Raw genomic sequence first — 21,694 nt, forward strand, 5'->3', positions numbered from 1 at the left:
TTTATTTCGGCCTCTAAATAGCCTCTTAAATGGAGTTAGACAACGCATTTGTTGGTCATCCTAGTCATGTTGTTGTGATTGGTGATTGCAACTTTAAGTTCATAATGGGAGTTTAACAATTAATAATAAATATATTTTTTTAACCCCAGAGAGCATATAAGTCTTCAAAGGAACAATTCAAATATTTAAAGTGATGGAGATGCAGCCATCCATGCAGTTATGTTACTATAGGCTGTTTTCAAACTTTACTAAAGTAACAAACAAGGCATATTATAAAATTCCTTCTTATTCTCATTTTATGGTAATCTCGATCGAATAACGTGGGGATTTAATACTTCAGATATTCTTCCAATATTATTTAATAATTGTCAAACTATTTCACGGTGCGCTCCACCAAGGTTTCACAGTGCGACACTAGGCGGCATCGTTGCTGCATGGACGTTGACAAACTGTGGCACACGCGTAAACGTCGATCATGTCTCCATTGGAAATGGACGCCACTTCAAGCCATGTTTGAAAACTTGCCCGAACAAAATTGATGCACTCCACAATCAAATTGAATGCAAAATTAAACTTACCATTCAAACTATTCAAAATATACCAAAATGATTTAGTCTGCTCTATAACGAAAAGCTAATCATCTTGGACTGATTTTATTACAATATTCGAATAAAAGCACTGACATATTTTCTCCACAGTTGCGCTCAAACAATGGGTCACCATTTGTGTAACCCTTTTGCAAATGGTATTATCGGTTGCCATCTTATGGTCATTCAATATACAAACAAAATAGATTTACACAATTCCCCCAAGTAATTTCCCTGCATTTAAACAACTCATTGTTAAGATAAAGGCGATGACAACACTTTCTCTTTGCAGCTAATGTGTGTAAATTGATCACATGATAATTAATGGAGCAGACACAGTTATTGATCAAAGATGGTTAATGAGCTGTACACAGTTTGAGTCCACCCCTTTTATAGTCAGCACTTAACACGTGGACATGAGCATACAGACGCTCCTTCCCTTCTTCTCCTCCTGCCCATCGTGTTTGTCCTCCCACCTCTGGCTCTTGTTTGGTTTCTCTTGGTGATGATAACAAAGATGACAAGTGCGGCAAACATAAGGCCTGTTATCAGGAGGCAGCCACCAAAAACCACCATTGCTTTGTTCTTGAACATCCATGAGCACACAGAGCAAGGCTGGTGCAGCTCGGTGAGTGAGCAGGTCTGCATGCTGTCATCCCCTGGGAAACCTCTGTTAGCAATGATTTCTCTGTACACAGTAATGGAGGCCTTGGCTTTGGACTGGTGTTGCCTCGACATGAAAACCCCAAACTGGGGGACATGTCGATCTTGCAGTTTCCACAAGTAAAAGCCTTGCAGGTTGACCCCGTCTAATTGGCGAGCTAAAGATAATAAACAAAGAATAACACACATTCATCACTTCTACAATTCTTGGTTATGAATAACTCTGACATTTCACTGAAGAGAGGAAACAATCACAAGTTTAGAATACATGTTTAGTGTTTAACATATACTACAGAACAACACAAAAGCATATATGTTCAAGTCATAAAGCGTGTGGTATGAAAGCGACAATGATCAGCTGAGGTCCTCTGCTGTGTTTCTTTGCCTTCTTCCCTGTATTATGATCATCATTCCTCATAAAGTCTGGGTAAGAGCAAGCGATGCGGTCATAAAACTATATTGCCCAGGGAGCTGTGTCTATGTGTTAACACTCAGCACTCAAAGCTCAATTTTGTCCCCACTGAAATGTGATTTTACTGCACATTCTGTGTCAAAGAGATATAAGAAATTGCCAGTCTGATAGATTGACTGATTAAATGTCTCACCTTTGAGACCCTCTTGCAGGTATGTCCTGAGGTAGTATTGTCTTAGTTTGTCCTCAGCAGCAGCCTGATCATCAACCCCACTGGCTGTGATGAAGATAGGTAGTGCCCCTCCGTATCTATCGCTTACCCAGTTCAGGATCTTTCTCAGTCCCCATGGTACAAGAGCCTGTCCCAGACTGGATGTGGGCCAGGTTGGATCAGAAAGGATCATACAGTCATGATCAGGGGGTTGTTTGTCCTGGAACATAGCCTGTCTGTGGAGGTATGGAGACACCAAACGGGTGGTAAAATGGTTGAGTGCAATAAAACTCAAAGCCCCTCTCAGCTCCTTCTTCTCTATCTCAGAAAAAGTAGGCAGAGCAGAACCAGGGAGGCCCATCATTCGAGCTCTTTCATCCAGGTATGCTTTTATTTCCTGTGGGTAGCCCCCGTTGTTATGCTTTTCCTCATATTTAGTTCCCAGCAAGGGGTCTAAGAAGCGACCAATTTCAAACAACAGGAATCTCTGAGCTGCTGCCGTATGTGAGTCCAGGAAGGGGTTGGCAGGTTCAGCCCAATCAGCATGCAGTGCTAGCGATATCCGGGCTCCATGTTGACTATAATGTTCTCTCTCATATAACCTCCAGGCTTTTGCATGAGCTAGAAGGAGATTATGAGCTGCTTCATGCTTCTCTTTTGCATTAGAATAAACATCTATGAGTCTGTTTGGTTCGTTGATGGTGATCCAGTACTGCACCAAATACGCCAGCTGCTGATAGCAGAGTGCTGCATATTCCTGAAAAGCTTCAACCGTGCTGTTGTTGAGCCAACCCCCAGAGTCCTGCAATGGCCCAGGCAAGCCCAGATTTGGTGCTCTGTGTGTTGGGTAGTAAAGAATTACGACAGTCTCCAGGTTCTGCTTCTTGAGTTCAGTCAGGACACAGTGGTAGTACCTTTCAGATGGAATCAAAATGTGAGAGAAAGCATAGATATCTGATTAATTGGTGTGGAGTGCCCCACTGAGTCACAAAAAGGCTATGGGTACCAGCTTTATAATAAAATTGGGCTCAGGAAGACTGAAATCACAACAATCCGTGTTTGTGTGTGTGTGTGTGTGTATTTTCTACCTCAGAGCCTCAGTGTTTACATGGGATAGGTCTCCTTGGGGTAAAATTAATGACCAGTTTAGAGCAAAGCGGTAGTGAGATGCCCCAGTAGATTCTAACAGGTGAAGATGACCATGAATGGCCAAATAGTCAGTGCACTGGGCTGGTCTCGTGTGGAGCTTCACCCCGGGAACCGGACGTAAAGATCCGTCTCCTGTTAGGTTCCAGCTGTAGACACGGGGGTCAGTAAACTGTGGTGAGAAAGGGTAGAAGTGGACCTACAACAGCAGCAGAACACAATGTCAGCACCATTATCTGACATTTCTACTATAAAATCTGTCTTTCGGTTTTTCACCTGCAAGGTGGAGTCAGCAACACCCCAGTGAAAGTCACAAGGGAATCGACCTTTGACCTCTCCAAAGGTTTCATCGCTGAGGAAACCATTGTCAGCGATAATACGCTGGTAGTACTGAGCGGACGTCTTGGGGGCCCTAGTACGGTTCTGTTGGCTGAAGTCAATGTAGAAAAGGCCTCGCCTAACAGCGTAGCCATAATTCCACTCAAATGCGTCCACCAATGACCAGGCGGAGTAGCCAAACACCTGCACACCATCAAACTTAATAGCTGGAAAAGAAAACACAGCAATACAAGACACTTCTGTGTTGATGAGTTCATGGCATATCTGACTTATATTTGTTTGCTTGTTCAAGTTTTCTGCTCACCCTGCAGGACCTGGTTAATAAAACTCTTCATCAGATAGATGGCCACTGTGTCCTCTCTTCCCACACTCGCTTCAGAGAACCACCCTCCCTCTGCCACCAGCACCCTTGGGTTCCCATACTCCAGCTTAATCCAACTCAATACCCGCCTTAGATCTGGGGTAACGGTTTGCCCATACTGGATCAGGTTTTGGCCCAAACGGAGATTGTTAGGACCGAAGGAAAGAGAAAAAAAATCGGCTGTTTTCTGCACCCAAAGTTTCTCCTCGGGGGTGAATATGGGCATGGTGGCTCCATGCTTGGTTTTTAAAGACACTGGATAGTCCCCATCGCTGAAGATGGGGTGAGCAAACCAGCCAAGCACCGCCTCTATCGATTTCTGGCAAAGTTCAATGTTGTCAGCTGTGGCTTGGCCTCTTCGTGGCTCAACCCAGTGGGTTCCCAGAGCAATGGATACTTTACCCTTTTGAGTTGGTCGAAAATGGGTGTTGTAGGTGTGCCATGCTTTGGCGTGTGCCTAAAAAATCATATTAGAAGATGTTAGATGCACTGTACCCTAAAACATTTTGATGGGACGGAACGGGTGAATGACTCCATTTAAGCTGTCTAAACTTCAGGTTCCCGTTCGTGTCAGCTCACTGTCACAACCTTCAGACACACTTGAAAAAGCAAACCATTTCCTGACTTTATCGGTTATAGCTTTGAAATTGGTAATATTGGTAAAATGTTTTCATAGAGTTCAATTGAATTTCGTTATTATTTATCAGTTGTCATTTCTTTATATTTTTGTCATGCTAACATATAAATAACACATTACTTCCCCTGGAACAGTGGTTATGAAATTATCTACTGATCACCAGAGAATTTGAATGTGTTTATGTTATGTGCTCATTAGATTCATTACTGTGTGACGCACTCAGCCGCATAAACTTATATGAATATCAGTCAAGCATATCTCCATGACTTCCTGTCATACACCCTCTCCAGCACATAAGTGCTGATGTGGTGGACCTTGACCTCAATGTCTCTCAGGTATCCTGTTTACTCATCTGAAATCTTGCTAAATAAAATATGATCATGTAACTTTATTAAAAAAAATGTGTTCACAGCAAGTGTTGGTGTATTTATGCTTATGCACAAGTTGTATGTTATATGCAATTCAACAAATCAAACATGATTGTCTTTGTGCTCATTTGATCTCAGCAAACTCTCTCACCATTCACTCCACTGTCTTGTTGCCTCGAAAGTGTTTGGAATGCACGGCCATTAATTGACCATTATAAACTGATAAAAGCTACACAGGTTCAAAGTTTAAAGATTGTCCACATCATTGGATGTTTTTTTCATTTCCACAGCTCAGTCAGATGCAGCACAATATTATTACAGTCTACAATTATCTTCAGAGTCTCAATCTACTGAGCCTGTCCCACTTACCCGGATCAGGTTGTGAGCCACAATTAGAGAGCCAGAAGGACCTCCTCTCTCCCCAGGAGCATGCAGACCTGTCCCATAACCATGTACAGCCACCAGGTATGGGTTGTGCATCGTGAGCCAGTATCTAACACGACCCCCAAATGTGCGGAAACAAAAGGCAGCATACTCCTCAAACAGTCCCACCAGTGTGTGATTTTTCCAGCCTCCATAATTCTCCTGCAGGACCTGTGGCAGATCCCAGTGATGGATAGTAACGATGGGCTCGATCTTGCTTTGCAGAAGCCGCTCTATGAGACGGCTGTAATGGTCCACAGCAGCTGCATTGGGCTGAGACCCGGCATGTCCATCAGGAAAGAGTCTGGGCCAGGAGAGAGAGAAGGAGTATGATCTCACACCCAGCAGCTCAAGTGCCTCAACGTCTTCTTCCCAGCGAGTGTAGCTGTCACTTGCCACATTGGCAGTCCTGGCTGATGAATTAGCATTTACAGAGGAGTGGATGAAATGGTCCCAGATGGAGGGTCCTTTACCCTCCTGGTCCCACGCTCCTTCTGTCTGGAAGGCAGATGTCCCTGAGCTCCAGAGGAATCCCGAGGGGAATGTGTCATGAAGGAAAGACTGTCCATTGATGATGGGGTCGGGCTTGGGCTCCTGCCAAATCTTCCTGCCCTCTCCAAAAGAACAGGCTGCTTTGTCCCAGGCACACACCAAAAAAAGGAACCAGATGAAGAGACACTGCTGTGTGGGAGGAGAAAGATGGTTCCACATGCTGAAAGAGTCCACCTTACTTCAGAAATCCACTTCAAGGGAGAAGCTGGTGTCAATCAGAGCATCTTCTCTGTTTAACATCATGGATTTTTTTAATGAATAACAACAGATCCATAATGGTGGTGAGGAAGAAGGAGAAATGATCACAGACCGGAGAGCATGACATCTGAAGCCGCGAGGTGCTGGAACATGGATCTGATAACCTAGACTTCCCTATCTCTCCCTCAGTGTACTTGTGCTCGGGCAGCCCCTCCCTACCACATAATGTTCACACATAAAAAGGTTGACTCACATCCACGCAAGCATTTATTACTATACTGTACCTATGAGTTTTTTGGTGCACTATTTTCACCTGTTATTCTGAAAACACCCCATCCTACATTGAACGGAGAAAAAAAACTTTAATGCCTATTACTAAGCTTTCCCCATGACATGTTACACACACACACACACAAAGACACATGCTGTTGATTGCTGGAAGCAAGCTTCTTGAGTCAATAATTACCTTGTACTCTGATCTTCGCTCCATAACAGAAGTTTTTCAGGTCTGTTTGTGTAGTCTGCAAGCACAAGCAATTTTTTTTTTTTTTTTGCCAACGTTTGAGCTAATAATTTTCAGCACAAATTAATATATTCAGGACAAATTGAGGATATTAATGGGGAAAAGAGACATGTTGATGCATTTGGGTGCAGCTTGAGGAAAATAACTAAGCTCTTCCCAGTTGTCTTAAAAGGTCTGGTCCCACCAAGCAGTCTAAGAAGCTGCGATAAACATCCACAGTGTTCTTCCAAGATTTGATCAAATCATGTCAGATGAAACCAGTCACAGCAGCTTATATCACCTTATTCAATTAAGCTCCATTTTCTGCAATAGTCAATGTGCCAAGGAGAAAGCAGAACTGGATGACTAAAAACATTGTTAGGAGTTGTGTGTGTGTGTGTGTGTGTGGCTGCCTGTCAGTCTCTAAACACGTTTGTCCCTGATTAAACCTCCCAGTCACAATAAAACAGTTCAAAGCCTGCTTTATCAGAAAGCACCTTTCTCATCCTCCATCATTTAGGCAGCTTGTTCCGCTGGCTAAAGTAAACACAGTCCTACAGGATACAGACTGCTTCGAGGCATTGTGGGATAAGTCAATTGAGATTGGAAATTGTCACCCCGACTGACCTCAGTTGGTTGTGTGATACAAAAGTATATTGAGCTGCATTGCAACTGTGATTTGCCCATTCAAAGCATTTAGATTGGAAAAATGCAGAAGTACCCTTTCTTTCTTTGTGCAGGTAAAAAAAATAGATGCACTAAGCAAAAAAAATGTAGAAAAGACAAAAACAAAAAACTAACAAAACACATTTAAACCTTTTCGCTCTCCATCACAGGGATATTATTAAAACAAGCAGAAATAAGAAAGTATCAACAAGAAGCTCACCACCACCAAATTTTAAGGAAGTAAAAAGAGGATGTGGATGAGATAAAGATGTGATTGGTCCGTGAATTGCTGTAATTTTTGCATGTTTCCTCTTCGGCGCTATTTACTGGAACATCAGCGGGGCTTGTTACACAGTGAAAAAGGGCATCATCCGTCTACAGTAAGTCTTGGTTAATTTTGGCTTTCCCCCCTGCCAGGGTTTGAACTTCTGCAAACAAAATTTAAAAAAGTCTTAAAAGACTAAAAGACAGGCAAATAGATAGATTTGATTGATTATTGAACGTAAAAAGAATTGAAATATGGTGGACTGCAACATGAAATATAGATAAACACTTGAAGATCAGTGTATCTGCTGAAAAATCCAGGTTAGTTTTGTCTATATGTGCGCTCTGTTGTTGTATTCTTATTAATATACTTGTACTTTAACCTCATAACTGATCAGTGCTGGTTTATTCTCAAATTTCTTCCTGTTATGACCATACAAACCATCACAGGTGAAATGAAGGGCTAATTAAAAAAATATAACATGTTATTGTCAGATGATCAAAGATAACATAGATGTTTACTTTCTTTTATCCAGGCACACAATGAGGCTGATGAAGGCTGCCCTCTGGGCAGCAGTCACGATGGTGGGATTCCTGCAAGGGGCCTCTTCAACAGACAGCGTTGTTGACTACTCATCCAAAAATCTCTCCTCTGTTCCAAGAGACCTGCCACCAACGGTGGAGTTTTTAGACCTTTCAAACAACCACATAAAGAAACTTCACAAGGGAGACTTTGAAAAGACAACTCTCCTAAAGTTCCTGAATGTGTCATGGAATACCCTGGAGGAGATCGATCCAGAGACCTTCCTCAACACGCCACTCCTGCAGGATCTGGACCTGTCACACAACCTGCTGAAAAACCTGTCAGGTCAGCACTATCTGCTGCACACAGGGAACCTTCTGTTGCTCAATCTGGCCTGTAACATGTTTCCAACTATGACTCTAGGTAGTTCATTCTGTACCCTGGGAAAACTGAAGAGATTAGCAGTGGGAGCAAAAAACATCAGTATGGGTGATTTCAAGAACATTGCTGGACTGAAACTAAATATCCTGACCCTTTGGATGGAGGATGAACCGGTTTATGAGGCAGGTAGCCTGAAAGATGTTCAGGCTCAAAGGCTTCAGCTAACCTTCACTCATAACCAAATAGTTGGGCACAGCGTGGTTGAAGATGCACTGTCACTCTTTGACCAAGTTGAATTGATGAATTTGACAAGTGGCTACTGGAAACTAACCAAGCAGCTGACAGAGAGAATAGAGATCCACACCTCTCGCTTCTATCTCACCAACATATCAATCCCATGGCAAGACTTAACTCAATTTGTCAATGTGATTCTGCAGACATCTCTAACCCACTTAGGTGCATCTGATGTGACATTAACCAACTTGCCTTTTTACGACACTTATGTGATGAATGTATCTAAACTGAATTCCTTTTCAGCCAGAAGGGTGGTGGTCAGCTCCTTCTTCTTCTCACAAGAGGCTGTGTACAACTTTTTTATTAACATGCCAGTGAAGAGACTGGAAGTCAGAGAGACTTCAATCATACACATGACATGCCCAAAATCACCAAGTCCAATCGTAGAGCTGGACTTTTCCTCTTGTTCTATGTCTGACACCATCTTTTCCAGGGTAGAGGACGACAAATTTGTGGAATGTGAGACTCTGGGTAATCTGAGGGAATTGCTCTTGGTCGGTAACAATGTTAGAAATCTTCAGCTGTTGAGCAAACGTGTTCAGTTAATGACGTCCCTGCAAACTCTTGACCTCAGCCTGAACTCTCTGTTTTATAATGGTCTAGAAGAGTGTGTTTGGCCATCTAACATCATCAATATGACTCTGGTTTCTAATGGTTTGACACACTCTGTTTTTAAATGTCTACCAAAAGGATTACAGACACTGGACCTTGAGAACAACCGGATTTCTGTGGTGCCATCATCCATCTTGAAAATGGAAAATCTGACATCTCTGAATCTGAATTTAAACAGGCTGCGGGATCTACCTGAATGTCATAACTTCCCTATACTGAATAAACTTCTCCTGAGGTCAAATTCCCTCCATGTTCCATCTGTGCAGAAGCTCCAAAGTTGCCCCAGACTGACGACCATGGATGCCAGTTCTAACCCCTTCACCTGCACCTGCGCGCTGAGAGAGTTCATTAGCTTTGGCATCAAATCTGAAGAGAAGAGCGTGGCAGGACTTGAACTGCTGGGATGGCCACATGATTATTATTGCATCTATCCAGAGGATGTTAGGGACTCCATCCTGAAAGACATCTTATTCCAAGAGGTCTTCTGTGATCCTGGCATTCTGGCAGTGACCATTCTGTGCCCATCAGTGATATTGATTGCGTCAGTTGCAGGTTTGTGCTACTGTTTGGATGTTCGCTGGTACATACGCATGATCTGCCAGTGGACCAGAGCCAAACATCGTGCCAGAAGACAACAACTGCGACCAGAGGACCTTGCAGGTATTCAGTTTCATGCTTTTGTATCCTTCAGCCAGAAGGACGCCGACTGGGTGCACAATTCCCTCCTTCCCTACCTGGAAGGTCCTGGAGGAGGGCTCAGGATATGCCATCATGAGAAAAACTTTGTGCCAGGAAAGACAATTTTCGAGAACATCATGGGCTGTGTGCAGAAAAGTCGGCGCTCCATGTTTGTGCTCTCTGCTCACTTTGTCAAGAGCGAATGGTGTCATTATGAGCTGTACTTCGCCAGCCACCAACACGTTGCTAGGAGAACAGACGGTATTGTCCTGGTGCTGCTAGAACCACTGCCTCAATATACTATCCCATCCAAGTACTATCAGCTGAAGGCCATGATGAAGGATCACACGTATTTGGAATGGCCGCAAGATAAGGCTAAACACAGGCTGTTCTGGGCCAACCTGAGGGCTGCCCTACAGGCAGACCTGCCAGATGCCCCTGCCGAAACAAGGGCATAAGAGACTACATGGTGAAAAAATAAATAAATAAATAAGAAAAGAAACCATGAAGAGGAAGAGTGAACATCATGGTCAGTTGGGAATGTTTGGAAAGGGGAAGATAATCTTGTGGGTGCACTGCTGTGACTGTGTGGAAGAGTGTATCAGTTTTAGATTCAGATGTTTGATGTTTGTTTTTCTAACCTTGTATGACATAATTCATAAAATGTTACCAGTTTAATCCATTCAAATGACATTTAATGAGGACATTTATATAAACCTAATGACAAAATTGATCAAGTTTGTATCAAAAACAATAAACCAAAATATCAAAAATGTATTTGACTCTTGTCAATACTAAGATCCACAAAATAGCACAATATGATAAAACCTCTTCAAATGTAGATAAGCACATATTGTGGTTCACCCCAGTGAAAAAGAAAATTATGCACACTATGAATGCAAGAAATGCAATAGCAATGAATGTTCAGAAAACCAGTGTTTTCTCTAACTCTCTGAAAAGAGACATCAACGTTTAAGGCAAGAGTGCATATTCTACTCCTAAGAGTTTGATGATGAGTGAAAAAGACAAGACAGCTAAAAATCATTTGTCTTATGTCGAGACAGTAACAGCTGTTGGGGTCGTAATATCAGTCCAGCTGCATTTCAATGGTGTCTGAAATGTAAATGATGAAACACGGGTCATGTGTCAAGGCAGAGACTGGATGATGATGATTTTCTCATTAATGCAGAAACGGTGAAGCACACTCAGCAGATTCTCTCCACAGCGCGACACCTGCCTCTCCATGGCCAGACGGAAATCCTCTTTCACTCCTTTGGTGATTCCACGAGTCACTGTGTGGTGTCTGGAAGAGGATAAAAATAAATAAATAATGACACAAGTGGTCAGATAAGTATTATTTTGAGTTTATGTCATAAACAGAGAAACTTGAGATTTATGTGACCTATGACCTATGATAAGACAAAGTCATGGAAACAGAATGTTGTTTTTTCCCTACACAATCAACAAACCAGCCAGGACAACAAAAACTTCATTGTCATAAATAAAAACTACATAAAACATGTCCACAAATGAAATGAGTTCAAGTGTCATGAAGAGGCAAAAAACTAAATTGGCTGTACAACAAGAGCAACATCATCCTATAACAACCACAACAGTGATGACCACAGAAAGACGAGCAATGGCTCAAATAAACAAAGGCCGACAGAAAAAGAACGTCTAACTCTTGATGTAAAATGGCAGGCCCAAAATTAAAACTGTAGGGATGACAAGCCTTGAAGTAGGGAATGAAGGAAGGGTGACTGGTATTGGGGAGGAAGAGGGACTGTGGGAGGGGCCTGGGGTACCTGTCCATCGCCTGCACCCCTTGTAGCAGAAGGGTATTTAACTCCACCCCCAGGGCGGGACTAGGGTTCCTGAGGGACAGCAACATTCAACAACTCTGTCAGTAAGGGTGCATTCAAGTGTCTAAACGTCTACAGCAATGAAGGAGTTTGAAAAAAATAAAAATAATAATAATAATAATATTTTAACCACAAACCCCTTCTCTTAAAAATGCCAGCATCTTTAACAGCGGAAAATAAATTTTTCCCCACAGGCCATGTGTACTTAGATCATCAATCAATAGCACTGTTATCTATAGAAACACACCAACAGAACGGGAGTGTGCAGAGTCACGATGCAGACTGAAACATTTCTGCAAATTGCTTACTTGATCAGCATTCCCTGATTGGGCAGCAGCTCCAGTTGGATCCTCCCCCCTTCTGGAGTACGCAGGTACGCAAACTCCTCCAGCATGTCAATGTCTGACAACAATTAATGAGCTCAAGGAAACTGACATCTTAGGCAAAACAATCCAAATTAATGCAATAATTCCAGTCAGGTTCAATTACAGTTGTGCGAATCATAACAAAAAAGGATACTAGTGACATAGTTGAAGAAATTCTCATATTGGAAACTGCCTTGCTGACAGATCTTATCAACTGCCTTTAAAAATAGCATCTCTCCATGTGGCCAGTCGTACTGCAGAAGCACCACGACATGACCAAGGGACAGGTCATCACGATTGTCTGTGAAGGCACGGAGCTGATTGGCCAAAATGAGAAAAGGAGAAAGCTCTTCAAACATACTTTTATACTTCCATACTGTTAATTTTTCAGCACAAATACAGCTAATTTTACCAAATCAAATTCCAATCATTTCCAGAAAGATAAGTAGATTAAATACCTTGAAGCAAGCCAGCATGAGCTGGAGACAGAAAGGTAAGATAGCTTTGCTATTGCAGGGAAGCAACCTCAGGTCATTACCTAGTTACAACACAAAAAGGGCAGTAAATTATGTCCTGATGTAATTCCTTAAACAATATATTATCAAAGAATAAGTGTGGTTTCAACCCAGGCAGACGATTAACAGAATATATGCAATCCAGAATGAGTAAACAGTATTAATGCCAATTTTTGATAAAAAGTTCAAAGCTGTGATATGTAAAGTGACTTTTGTTTTATAAAATTAGGAAGTGTTTACCTTTCCTTGTTTTGGTCTTGACTCTACCCTGTTCCTCTGTAGTTTTTGTTGGTTCTTGGTTTGGGGGTACCAGCCCACTAACTACATCGAGCAGCTTCTCGCAGGCCATCTGATGAGCACATACAGGAGAGAAAATGCGGAAGTTTAAAAATATAAATAAAAAAAATTAGGAAATGTCACAATTGTCAAATTGACAGGTTCATTTAAAATTGCCAACAACAAATTTGTACTAAGCCTGGGGCTCCCTGCTGAAGTTACTACCCCCACGACCCGACCTCGGATTTCGGATGAAGATGGATGGAAAACAAGTTAATTTTTAAGTATGTGTTAGAACACACTGAAAGTGAAACTACCAACGTATAACAATGCAATCAGTATAGATATGATTAGGAAAACTGAACAAGTAGAAATCAATGAACAAAATTGTAAATCATTATGTCATTATAGAATATGTTGATAGACACTCAAAACGTATGAAAGTTTAAAAGTGAATGAAAAGATAAAGAGGCAGGAAACCAGTGTGTAAATGTATGGTAGTCTGTTTACCCTGTACTCTCCCAGAGCGTAGTGGCAGGAGGCCTGCTGTATGAGGGCCCTGTGGTGCTCCAGACTGGCCTGGCCAGAGGGACTCTGCTGCCCAGGCTGAGGCTGCAGCACTGCTACCATCTGGTGCAGGCTGGAGAGAGCTTTACGGTAATGTCCCTAGAGGGCGACAGGCAGTAAGAGATATTTTGACATCAATGGATCGCTTATTTGTTATAAATACACATTTGTCGCTCTTGTTTTTATTGGTTTAGGTCGTTAAAATTGCTGGAATAAGCCATCTAATATTTTTAACACCTATTTGTCCGATTCTATAAATCCAATACAAAGCATTACGAATCAAAACATGGCAAAAATGTTATTATTACAATATATATGTTTGCTACTTCAATACAATTTCTCCACAGTAATAGAAACTATTTAATTTATTCCAGTGTGATGACAAAACATCTTATCTGTTTCTTACCTGGTATATGATCATGTCAGTGAGGAATATTCTGAACCACAGCCAGCTGTCTGTCTTCCATGAGGCACAGATCTTCTTAAATTCTGTCAAATTGTACAGATACAAAAACATTTAAAATGCCTTCATTATCAATTGCATAAGGGGCTGTACATTGACCTTTAAAAGAAAATCCAAGTTTTTATTATATTTTATTATTTCAGCATTAGTCAATTGTTTTCATCTTTTGCTGTTCTGTATGTATTTTCTTGTTGAGTTTTATGTATTTAAAAGGCATTGCAAAACTAGATAAATGCTGTATTGTGTAGCACTGGTACATGGGTATGCACAAAAGCAGTACGAATAAATCTGCATCTGTTACACTTGATAAGCTTCCTACCTTTTGATATTGTGACAGATTAACGTTATCCTATCTGATATTTAAATGAAATCACAAATAAATATTTGAAGAATTGCAGTTAGAAGTGCCAACCAGTTTCCAGGCTCTCATGGGAGTGAAGGAGATCCCAGCTCTCCCTCGCTGTGCAGAAGTTCTCAAGAGTCTCTGACCAATTGGGCATTTCAGTCTTGTTCACCAAAATGTGTCGACCGCGACCTTTTCCCAAGCCTTCCTCATCATCTGAGCTCTATAATGACACACACACACACACACCACACCAACCGAAAAAAGGAATGCAAGTGAAACCAATTATAACCATGCTACAGCCCATTCAAGACACACACACACAGGACAAAGTAAACTGACCCATTTGTCCCTCTCACAAAAATCAAGCAGAAACATCTATGTGATCTCTCATCTGTCCTCACCATTGTCTTTTCTCTCCCATCAGCCAGTTTGCGTTTCTTATGAGCATGTTTCACCGCTCCCCGCTCGACCTCCACATCGTTATACACAGAACTCAAATCCTCTACAAGAATCCATGGTCCCAAACTTAATGCATTCACACCTGCCAAGCACAGGCCATCAATTGACTATTGTATCTTTGTTTAAAACAACAAAGATGCACAAAAATAAGAATCAGATTTTAGTGAACAAACAGAGATCAATGTGAGGCTGACCCTGGAATAGTGTTGGTTGTATAGCTGACATATAGAGAAAGGCACTGCGGAAAAGGACAAGTGCAGCACAGATGACCACTTGACTGCTGCAGCGGGACCGCGTGTCTCCTTCCAGACCAGGCAGATAGCGACACAACTCCTTCAGTCTCAGCAGCATGTCCACATAACTCCTGGTGTGCACAAACAAGAACAGCAAAAAACACCTTTGAATGACAAATGCAGCAACAATACATTTGGTATATTTTGTACTGCAACAAAAAAAATCTGCAATCCAAACAGTCTTTCCTCCTGTGACTCACATTTACTAACAGTTCAAAAACACTGAAGGCTAAATCAGCATTTCTCTTAAGTTAACTGGTGACTGTCAAGAATGACAGATTTATTTCTGTGCTGTGATTTATTTCAGTGCTGCATTAGAATTATCAAGCTGTGGCCAGTATATCATTGTAAGCTCCATTTCAAGAGAACCCGTCATAGAAAAACAGCCCTATAGAGCAGTATTGGCTGATTGATGGGCAGACTGAAAGAGCACCTCTGTCCCTTGTCTCCCTGCCACTCGCAGCGAGCGCCAACCACTGCCAGGATGTCCAACAGCCTTTCCCAAGGCTCTATAACCACTGAAGACTTTTCTGACAGGCCATCAATCACGTATCGCTGGGAGCCACGGGACACACTGGGTGACTTCAGAGACCCAGCTTCTTGCGAACCTAAAAAAAAAATAAACAATGTCAGACATGTAATAAATTAAAAAATGAGAGGCAGCCAGACTGTACAACAGGGCAAAGAATCTTGATATTTTAAATGATCACACTGGCACACTGGAGAGCAAGACTTTACCCTGTATTTGTAAATCAGGTGATGGACCACGGGTAACATAACCAATATAGAATTCAGCTGCTTTCAGCATGTACTTCTGCATCAGGCTGGCCGGCAAGCGCATGTCCATATTGTTAATGACCAAAGGAAGGACATCACAGACTGAAATAGTAGAGAAAACGTATAAGACAAGGGTTCATTGGAAAAAAATGAAAACCAAGTCATTTTAAATGTACGTGATTCACCAACCAAATAGTTTTCTGAAGCAGTTGACAGGAGTCTCTACATTTTCTGACACCTCTGCCTCCAACAACGTCTCTCCTAAATTAACCTGAATGCACAGTAAACAGTCACCGTTGACTTTTAAATGGCTATTAATCCATGTTTCAAATGTTAAAATAGCAAGGTTATTATATCAGTATATACCCCATGCTGGACCACAGACTCTGGAAAGCGCTTTAGAAGGAGCAACAGCATCTCTGCCTTCTCCAAAGTGTTGAAACACTGCTCTGTGGCTTTCAGGAGCATTTCACACTGCACACGACCAGGCAGTGTCTCAAAGAGCCCTGGGCCGGCACACAAACAAAGAAAACAGACAGGAGATTTCAAAACTATTTCTAATTTCCAAAACAAACACTGTTCCCTGCCATGCACACGTCAGTATTACTGCTCTCGTGGTAAGGATGTGATGAATACATGTGTGGCCTGCATACAGCATGATTCCTCTCACCTCGCAGAAACTGTGCGTGCTTGTCCTGAGAGTCGCTGCGCAGCGCAGCTGTGATGACGCTGATCTCCCGCCAAACGGTGGGCTGATCTGGGAAGTTTATAAACCTGGAGGATGAAAATAATCATTAGCAAGTGAGCGCACATTTATGGCAGGGCAGCCTGGCACAGAGACAGTTCACCGTCACTCACATGTCATACAGGAGCCTCCCTGCTGAAGCCGTCCTCTCTGCGTTGCGTTCAATGTTGTACATTTCATACTGCGAAAACAACCATACCTCACAGTTCTAACATGCAACTATTTTGGATTGTACTGTCAACAATAGCGCAGTTGAAGTAAAACTTTCGTGTTACCTGTATGTTAAAGTCTGCAGGGTAGAGGGTCCTGGCTGTGATGAGCCAGGCTTTGGCCGCATAGGGATCATCAGACACCAGCTCTCGGGCTCTTTTCACCAAAAACTCGCAGTCTTTTTGTGCTGACATTTTATGTAAACCAAGCGTTCAGTGCCCAAAGCAACACGGTGAACCACTACAGCCAATTTAGACTGCTGTTGTAAGCATACGGTTATTTACTTATGTGTGGTTGAGTGCAAAATATAAAAATACTGCTAACAACAGTTAGCTAGTTAGCTTGAGCTATGCCACTGTATATTGACATATTTTCAGGACTTTCAAACCAAATGGATATCTGCTATAAAATTATCTTCATACATACGTGCATCGGCCGCAAAATAACGAGAGATGAAAACAAATCTCCTCTTGGCATTACCAGTCAAACATAGACCTTTATTTACCGACGTCCTTGCTTTACGACAGCTTCACGCCACGGTCGTAAAAATGACCGCTCCGCCCTTCCTTACGGCCAACTCACAGGCGGTGCTGTGATGTAGCTAGTCCACCACAACATCGCGAAAATAGTTAATCCTTGGGTTTTTGCGTTGTGTCGAAAATCAGCGACCCAAACTATCCACCTCCCTCCTCTTACAATATAGTTAACTATATTGCAACTTACTGTCACATCCGCATTACTGCGCAGGCGCCGGCGGTTCAGCGCTACGGTCACGATCCAGGGCCAGTGTTGCCCCCTTTTTGCCCTGCAAAAAGCCTCCCTTTAGCTTTCAAGGACAGGACCACGACTGGTGCATACGGCAAGTAAACTATCATTCATAGTCCGGGATGTTGTTGGACCGTTACTGCGGGACGCTGTTTTGCTTCTGCTGTCAGCGGAATCTACAACCGATCATCGACGTTTTGATTCGTTAGCCCCTGAAAATGCTAATCAGGAAAGTGTATGGCTTTAGCATGTTGTTACATCTGACCAATATGTCAGCCCTCCACACATTTGCCTTAAAGCGGAGGATTGCCAAGGTAACCGAGAAGGCCCCATAACTAACAGCGTTATAGCTGCGTCGGCTAACCAGCCTAGCATTAGTGGGAGCTATAAGCACACCAACTAAGGTGATTTGTTCATCTTTACCAATCATTCACTAACTCACTAATGTAGGCCAGCGTCCTTGTAGCTCTGAGATCAGGGCTTTATGTCTGTGTTACTTAACTGGCTGACGGAAAGACAGCACAGCAGGCATGACAGGACAAATCCAAATTCAGAGAAAGCAGCACACATGGCGTGTTAGTCCAAGATTCAGCAAACTGTTTCACTGAATAACATGGAGATTGTCTTCTCAAATCTAAAATCGAAGAAAGATTAATGAATCATAATACGAGTGTTGTTTAGCAGCAAAATGTATCGGGGTAATCTTGCGTAAACAATTCGACGTGAGTCGTGATGATAAGCAAAATGTGTTTGAAATATCGTTTACAGTACAGCAGCATGTAGGCACCATTTTATGCATGTAGCTGCCTGCAACAAGTTTTAACAAATTTCATATACTGTTGGGTGGTTTCATTGACTGTGTAACAATTACTTGCATTTATATGCTCGTTATGGGAATTTAAAACTCTAATCTCCAAGGTCAGAAGTAACTCGTGTTAGATCGTTGTAGTGGAGTCAACAATACACATTTTCCTTCTGAAATGAGGTAATAGTGTAGTAGAGTTGATGTATACTGAAACAAGAAAGTAAAATGCTCCTATAAAGTACAAACACTCACTTCAGCATCCAACATTTGGCATTCATACACTGATAGGACCTATCCCAAAGTAAAACTACATTATTCACTCCAAAATTTAAGGCCTTTTATGAATGAATAAGTATAATAATGGATGTTAGTAGATTATTCCAAGTCGTACTGTTGAGGAGGAAAAGTGTAACAGTTACATAATATTTTTATTGATCTTTGGGACCCACTGTGTTTGATTAAAATCCTTATTCTGCAAACTAAAGTTGCAATTGAATGTCATGTAAGTAAATATGAAAAGGTGCCTAAAATATGGGTTTCTCAGAGGTACAGAACTGGAACAAATGTGCAGTACTTAAGTTCTGGGAGCTTTTAAATTGCTGAACAAACTCTTACATAGCAGAAATCAAGTTTGTTTTACTGACCTGAAACTATGCATAAAGATTTTTTTGGAGAGATATTTTGGCCCACTTGCTATGACCTCCAATTTGTTTATTTTAACAAAGAAAAAAAATACACATGGCAATTTCTAATCTGTATCAAATGAATGAGCTAAGTGTCCTCTGTCTCTTCTCTATGACTATCAAAAGGTCTGTGAAGTTGTGTAATGTCATTTAATATATACTGTTGGTGTCCTCTTTGTTAAAAGTGTGCATAAATACATATTTCTATCATTAATCAGTTGTAACCGAAGCTGAGGTAAATTTTGTGTTGTATTTTTTTATTTATTTAATTTTTTTTATTGGTTCATGTGGGAAACAAACTGAAGATTAACTGGAGTAATTTGATCTTTATTTCTCCCTCACCATGTACGTTTTACAGGGTGCAGTGCGGATGTGACACAGTAATAGGGTGTGGTGTACAGAGCCTCCCATGGCTGTTAGCACCATGGACTCTGAGTCAGCTCGGACACCTCGGCCCCAGGCTGCCCTGACTAAAGGAGGACAATCCCTTATACCTCCTGGGACTCTGAGTACCATGCTGGGCCCTCAAGGGAAGCACTATGTCTGTGGCTCCATTGCAGCTTTTACCAATATCGTGGTGACCTTCCCTATCCAGAAATTGCTTTTCCGCCAACAGCTCCATGGTGTATTGGCCAGGGAGGCAGTTCAGCAGCTTCAAAGGGATGGGCTGAGGAATCTCTACCGGGGACTGCTGCCCCCGCTACTCCAAAAGAGCACTACTGTGGCCATCATGTTTGGCCTCTACGAGGACTTCTCTAGAGTCTTATTGGACCGAGCCAATTGCAGCGGTGTGCCAGAACTGGTAACACGGAGCTTTGCTGCAGTCCTGGCAGGAACTGCAGAGGCCATCCTGACACCATTTGAGCGAGTGCAGACTCTCCTGCAAGACCATCGGCACCACGCTCGTTTCAACAACACAGCCCACACCTTCCGGACACTTCTGACTGAGTATGGTGTCAGAGAGTGCTACCGTGGCCTTGTGCCTATACTACTCCGCAACGGCTCCAGCAATGTGCTCTTTTTTGCGCTCCGGGGGCCCATTAAGGAGCAGCTCCCAGAAGCAACTAGCCGAGCAGGTCACTTGGTGAATGATTTCGTGTGTGGTGGGGTGCTTGGCGCAGCCCTCGGCATCATGTTCTATCCATTAAATGTGGTGAAGTCCCGGGCACAGTCTCAGGTTGGTGGAGACTTCCAGCCTTGTGGGAAGGTGCTGTTAACAGTTTGGAAAGAAAGGGGTGGCAGTGTGGCTATGCTCTTCAGAGGGGCCCACCTCAACTACCACCGCTCACTCCTCTCCTGGGGGATCATCAATGCCACCTATGAGCTGCTGCTGAAGCTCATTTGAGACGGGGTGACAAAGAGAAAGAGAGCGTATGTAAAGGGAAGACCTGTAAAGTGATGGAGCCAGCATGTGGAGAAGAATGGCACATTTAATATAAAGCACTTGCTGTCTGGTGCTGTTTTAGGGACACTGGTGTTTTTGTAACTGAAAGATAGCAATGATATTGCACTTCTTACAGGGGCCAACAATCAGTGTGCGATAACCACCTGCCATTGTGACTATTTACTGTTGTCATAGTATTACATGCTTTAGCCGATATGAAACTTGTGCCAGGGTCCAATTCAATGCCCTTGTTTGCTCTGTGTACCAAAAAAAAAAAAATAAAATCTGTGGAGCAAACAGAACACCAGCACTATTTTTCTGTGTCAAGCAAAGGTTAATTGAGTTTCCCAGCTGTTTTATAGGAAAATCAGTTTCCTTCCATGTGCGGTGTGCAGTGGTGTTTTGTAGATATCCATCTGTTTTCTTTTTCGACCAAGAGCACTTTGTGAAGCTGAATTCTGCCATTTAACTCGAACACTTTTGTGCTTTTGACTATGGAAGTACCCCAAGATTTACTTGTCAAGAAGAATGTAATAAACTGTGTGAGCATTGGCCCATTTATTTCTCGTTACACTCACTCTCCACAAAATAAAAGTACATGTCTGTGAGATCAGTGAGCTAAAATCGTTGAGTATTGCTAACGTATATATGTTCTTGGACTTACTGCCCAGCAGACACAGTTGGGCTTTTCGAAAGCTGTTTCTTATTCACACATATTTCATGTTGGCTCTGTCCTTTGTTTTCCACAGTGCTGGTAGCAGGGTGTGCCTGTGTATTTGAGGTTTGATAAGTGCCCATTGAACTATGCCAGTAAAACAATGAGCTATATCCAAATGTTTTGTGATTTATATTTTATTGGAAGAGGAAAAAAATTGTATCCAACTTATTGTACAAATAAAAGAGGGAAATGTTTTCCCTTTTACTTTTGACAAAATATCTAATTTCAAAAAAAAGCTGTCATGTTCATAAGCATTCACTAATATTTGGGCAGTTCACTCTTTGTAGTAATTGATTGTTTCCTTGTTTTTTTTTTTTTTTCTCACCCACTTGAATCTCTCCCTTTGCTCTCCTTTTCTCCTCTTTCACTTGCTCTCCTTTCTGTCAGTAACAGCCGTTGACATAATGGGCTCAGATTTCAAGCTTGAGTAGAAGCAGTCACCATGCGGCAGCTCTCACTGGAAACAACAGCCCAAAGAGGAAAGGCATGCTGAGCTGTAATGGTGCTGCAAGCAGGGCTTAAAGTACTCCGGCGATTGTTGTTGGACTGCGATCAAAAAAAGATCAACATTAAAAAAAACAAACCTGTTGATCTGGGATATTGTCCGGATTGAGCAGTAAACTTGAGTTTGCCTATCAACAGAA

General features: G+C 42.2%; 4 protein-coding genes across 8 annotated transcripts; 2 read left to right on the plus strand and 2 right to left on the minus strand.

Annotated features, from left to right (window-relative positions):
• Positions 1-401: 401 nt before the first annotated feature.
• On the minus strand, positions 402-5,858 carry klb (klotho beta). Its single transcript, XM_029513299.1, has 7 exons — positions 5,094-5,858; positions 3,663-4,176; positions 3,296-3,564; positions 2,962-3,191; positions 1,856-2,787; positions 1,064-1,408; positions 402-430 (listed from the first exon to the last, which is right to left on the minus strand). Exons 1-7 carry the CDS (start codon positions 5,856-5,858, stop codon positions 402-404), a joined length of 3,084 nt encoding a protein of 1,027 aa, XP_029369159.1.
• A 1,540-nt stretch (positions 5,859-7,398) lies between these two features.
• tlr1 (toll-like receptor 1) lies at positions 7,399-10,586 on the plus strand. The gene is made up of 2 exons (XM_029511926.1): positions 7,399-7,445; positions 7,866-10,586. The coding sequence occupies exon 2, from the start codon at positions 7,873-7,875 to the stop codon at positions 10,273-10,275; it is 2,403 nt and encodes an 800-aa protein (XP_029367786.1). The 5' UTR covers positions 7,399-7,445; positions 7,866-7,872; the 3' UTR covers positions 10,276-10,586.
• ints10 (integrator complex subunit 10) lies at positions 10,496-17,310 on the minus strand. Of its 5 annotated transcripts, none has more exons than XM_029511928.1 (18): positions 16,761-17,310; positions 16,599-16,666; positions 16,411-16,514; positions 16,107-16,246; positions 15,930-16,011; positions 15,684-15,842; positions 15,397-15,571; positions 14,865-15,034; positions 14,613-14,752; positions 14,278-14,431; positions 13,809-13,891; positions 13,346-13,501; positions 12,800-12,908; positions 12,503-12,582; positions 12,199-12,361; positions 11,988-12,081; positions 11,623-11,691; positions 10,496-11,120 (listed from the first exon to the last, which is right to left on the minus strand). In XM_029511928.1, the coding sequence occupies exons 1-18, from the start codon at positions 16,887-16,889 to the stop codon at positions 10,964-10,966; spliced, it is 2,232 nt and encodes a 743-aa protein (XP_029367788.1). In that variant the 5' UTR covers positions 16,890-17,310; the 3' UTR covers positions 10,496-10,963. The 5 variants fall into 5 exon arrangements, 4 of the variants coding, with proteins under 4 accessions (XP_029367788.1, XP_029367787.1, XP_029367790.1 ...); XM_029511927.1 differs by having other exon boundaries at positions 15,702-15,842; positions 16,761-17,303; XM_029511930.1 differs by lacking the exon at positions 11,623-11,691 and having other exon boundaries at positions 15,702-15,842; positions 16,761-16,882; positions 17,122-17,295.
• On the plus strand, positions 17,262-20,893 carry slc25a51b (solute carrier family 25 member 51b). The gene is made up of 2 exons (XM_029511931.1): positions 17,262-17,554; positions 19,307-20,893. The coding sequence occupies exon 2, from the start codon at positions 19,358-19,360 to the stop codon at positions 20,291-20,293; it is 936 nt and encodes a 311-aa protein (XP_029367791.1). The 5' UTR covers positions 17,262-17,554; positions 19,307-19,357; the 3' UTR covers positions 20,294-20,893.
• Positions 20,894-21,694: the final 801 nt, after the last annotated feature.

Source organism: Echeneis naucrates, chromosome 10 (assembly GCF_900963305.1).
Source record: "Echeneis naucrates chromosome 10, fEcheNa1.1, whole genome shotgun sequence".
Classification (NCBI taxonomy): domain Eukaryota; kingdom Metazoa; phylum Chordata; class Actinopteri; order Carangiformes; family Echeneidae; genus Echeneis; species Echeneis naucrates.

Bases quoted from the DNA above. Each gene is read 5' to 3' on its own strand.
- ints10 (XM_029511928.1), bottom strand. From the start codon at position 16,889: ATGTCAGCACAAAAAGACTGCGAGTTTTTGGTGAAAAGAGCCCGAGAG. The intron at 13,502-13,808 runs GTAAGAAACAGA...GTCGCCCTCTAG, and splicing joins CTGACATGATCATATACCAG to GGACATTACCGTAAAGCTCT. The intron at 11,692-11,987 runs GTAAGCAATTTG...GCTGTCCCTCAG, and splicing joins AATCAGGGAATGCTGATCAA to GAACCCTAGTCCCGCCCTGG.
- tlr1 (XM_029511926.1), top strand. From the start codon at position 7,873: ATGAGGCTGATGAAGGCTGCCCTCTGGGCAGCAGTCACGATGGTGGGA.
- slc25a51b (XM_029511931.1), top strand. From the start codon at position 19,358: ATGGCTGTTAGCACCATGGACTCTGAGTCAGCTCGGACACCTCGGCCC.
- klb (XM_029513299.1), bottom strand. From the start codon at position 5,858: ATGTGGAACCATCTTTCTCCTCCCACACAGCAGTGTCTCTTCATCTGG. The intron at 2,788-2,961 runs GTAGAAAATACA...TCCATCTGAAAG, and splicing joins GTAAACACTGAGGCTCTGAG to GTACTACCACTGTGTCCTGA. The intron at 1,409-1,855 runs GTGAGACATTTA...TATTATCTTTAG, and splicing joins CCTGCAAGAGGGTCTCAAAG to CTCGCCAATTAGACGGGGTC.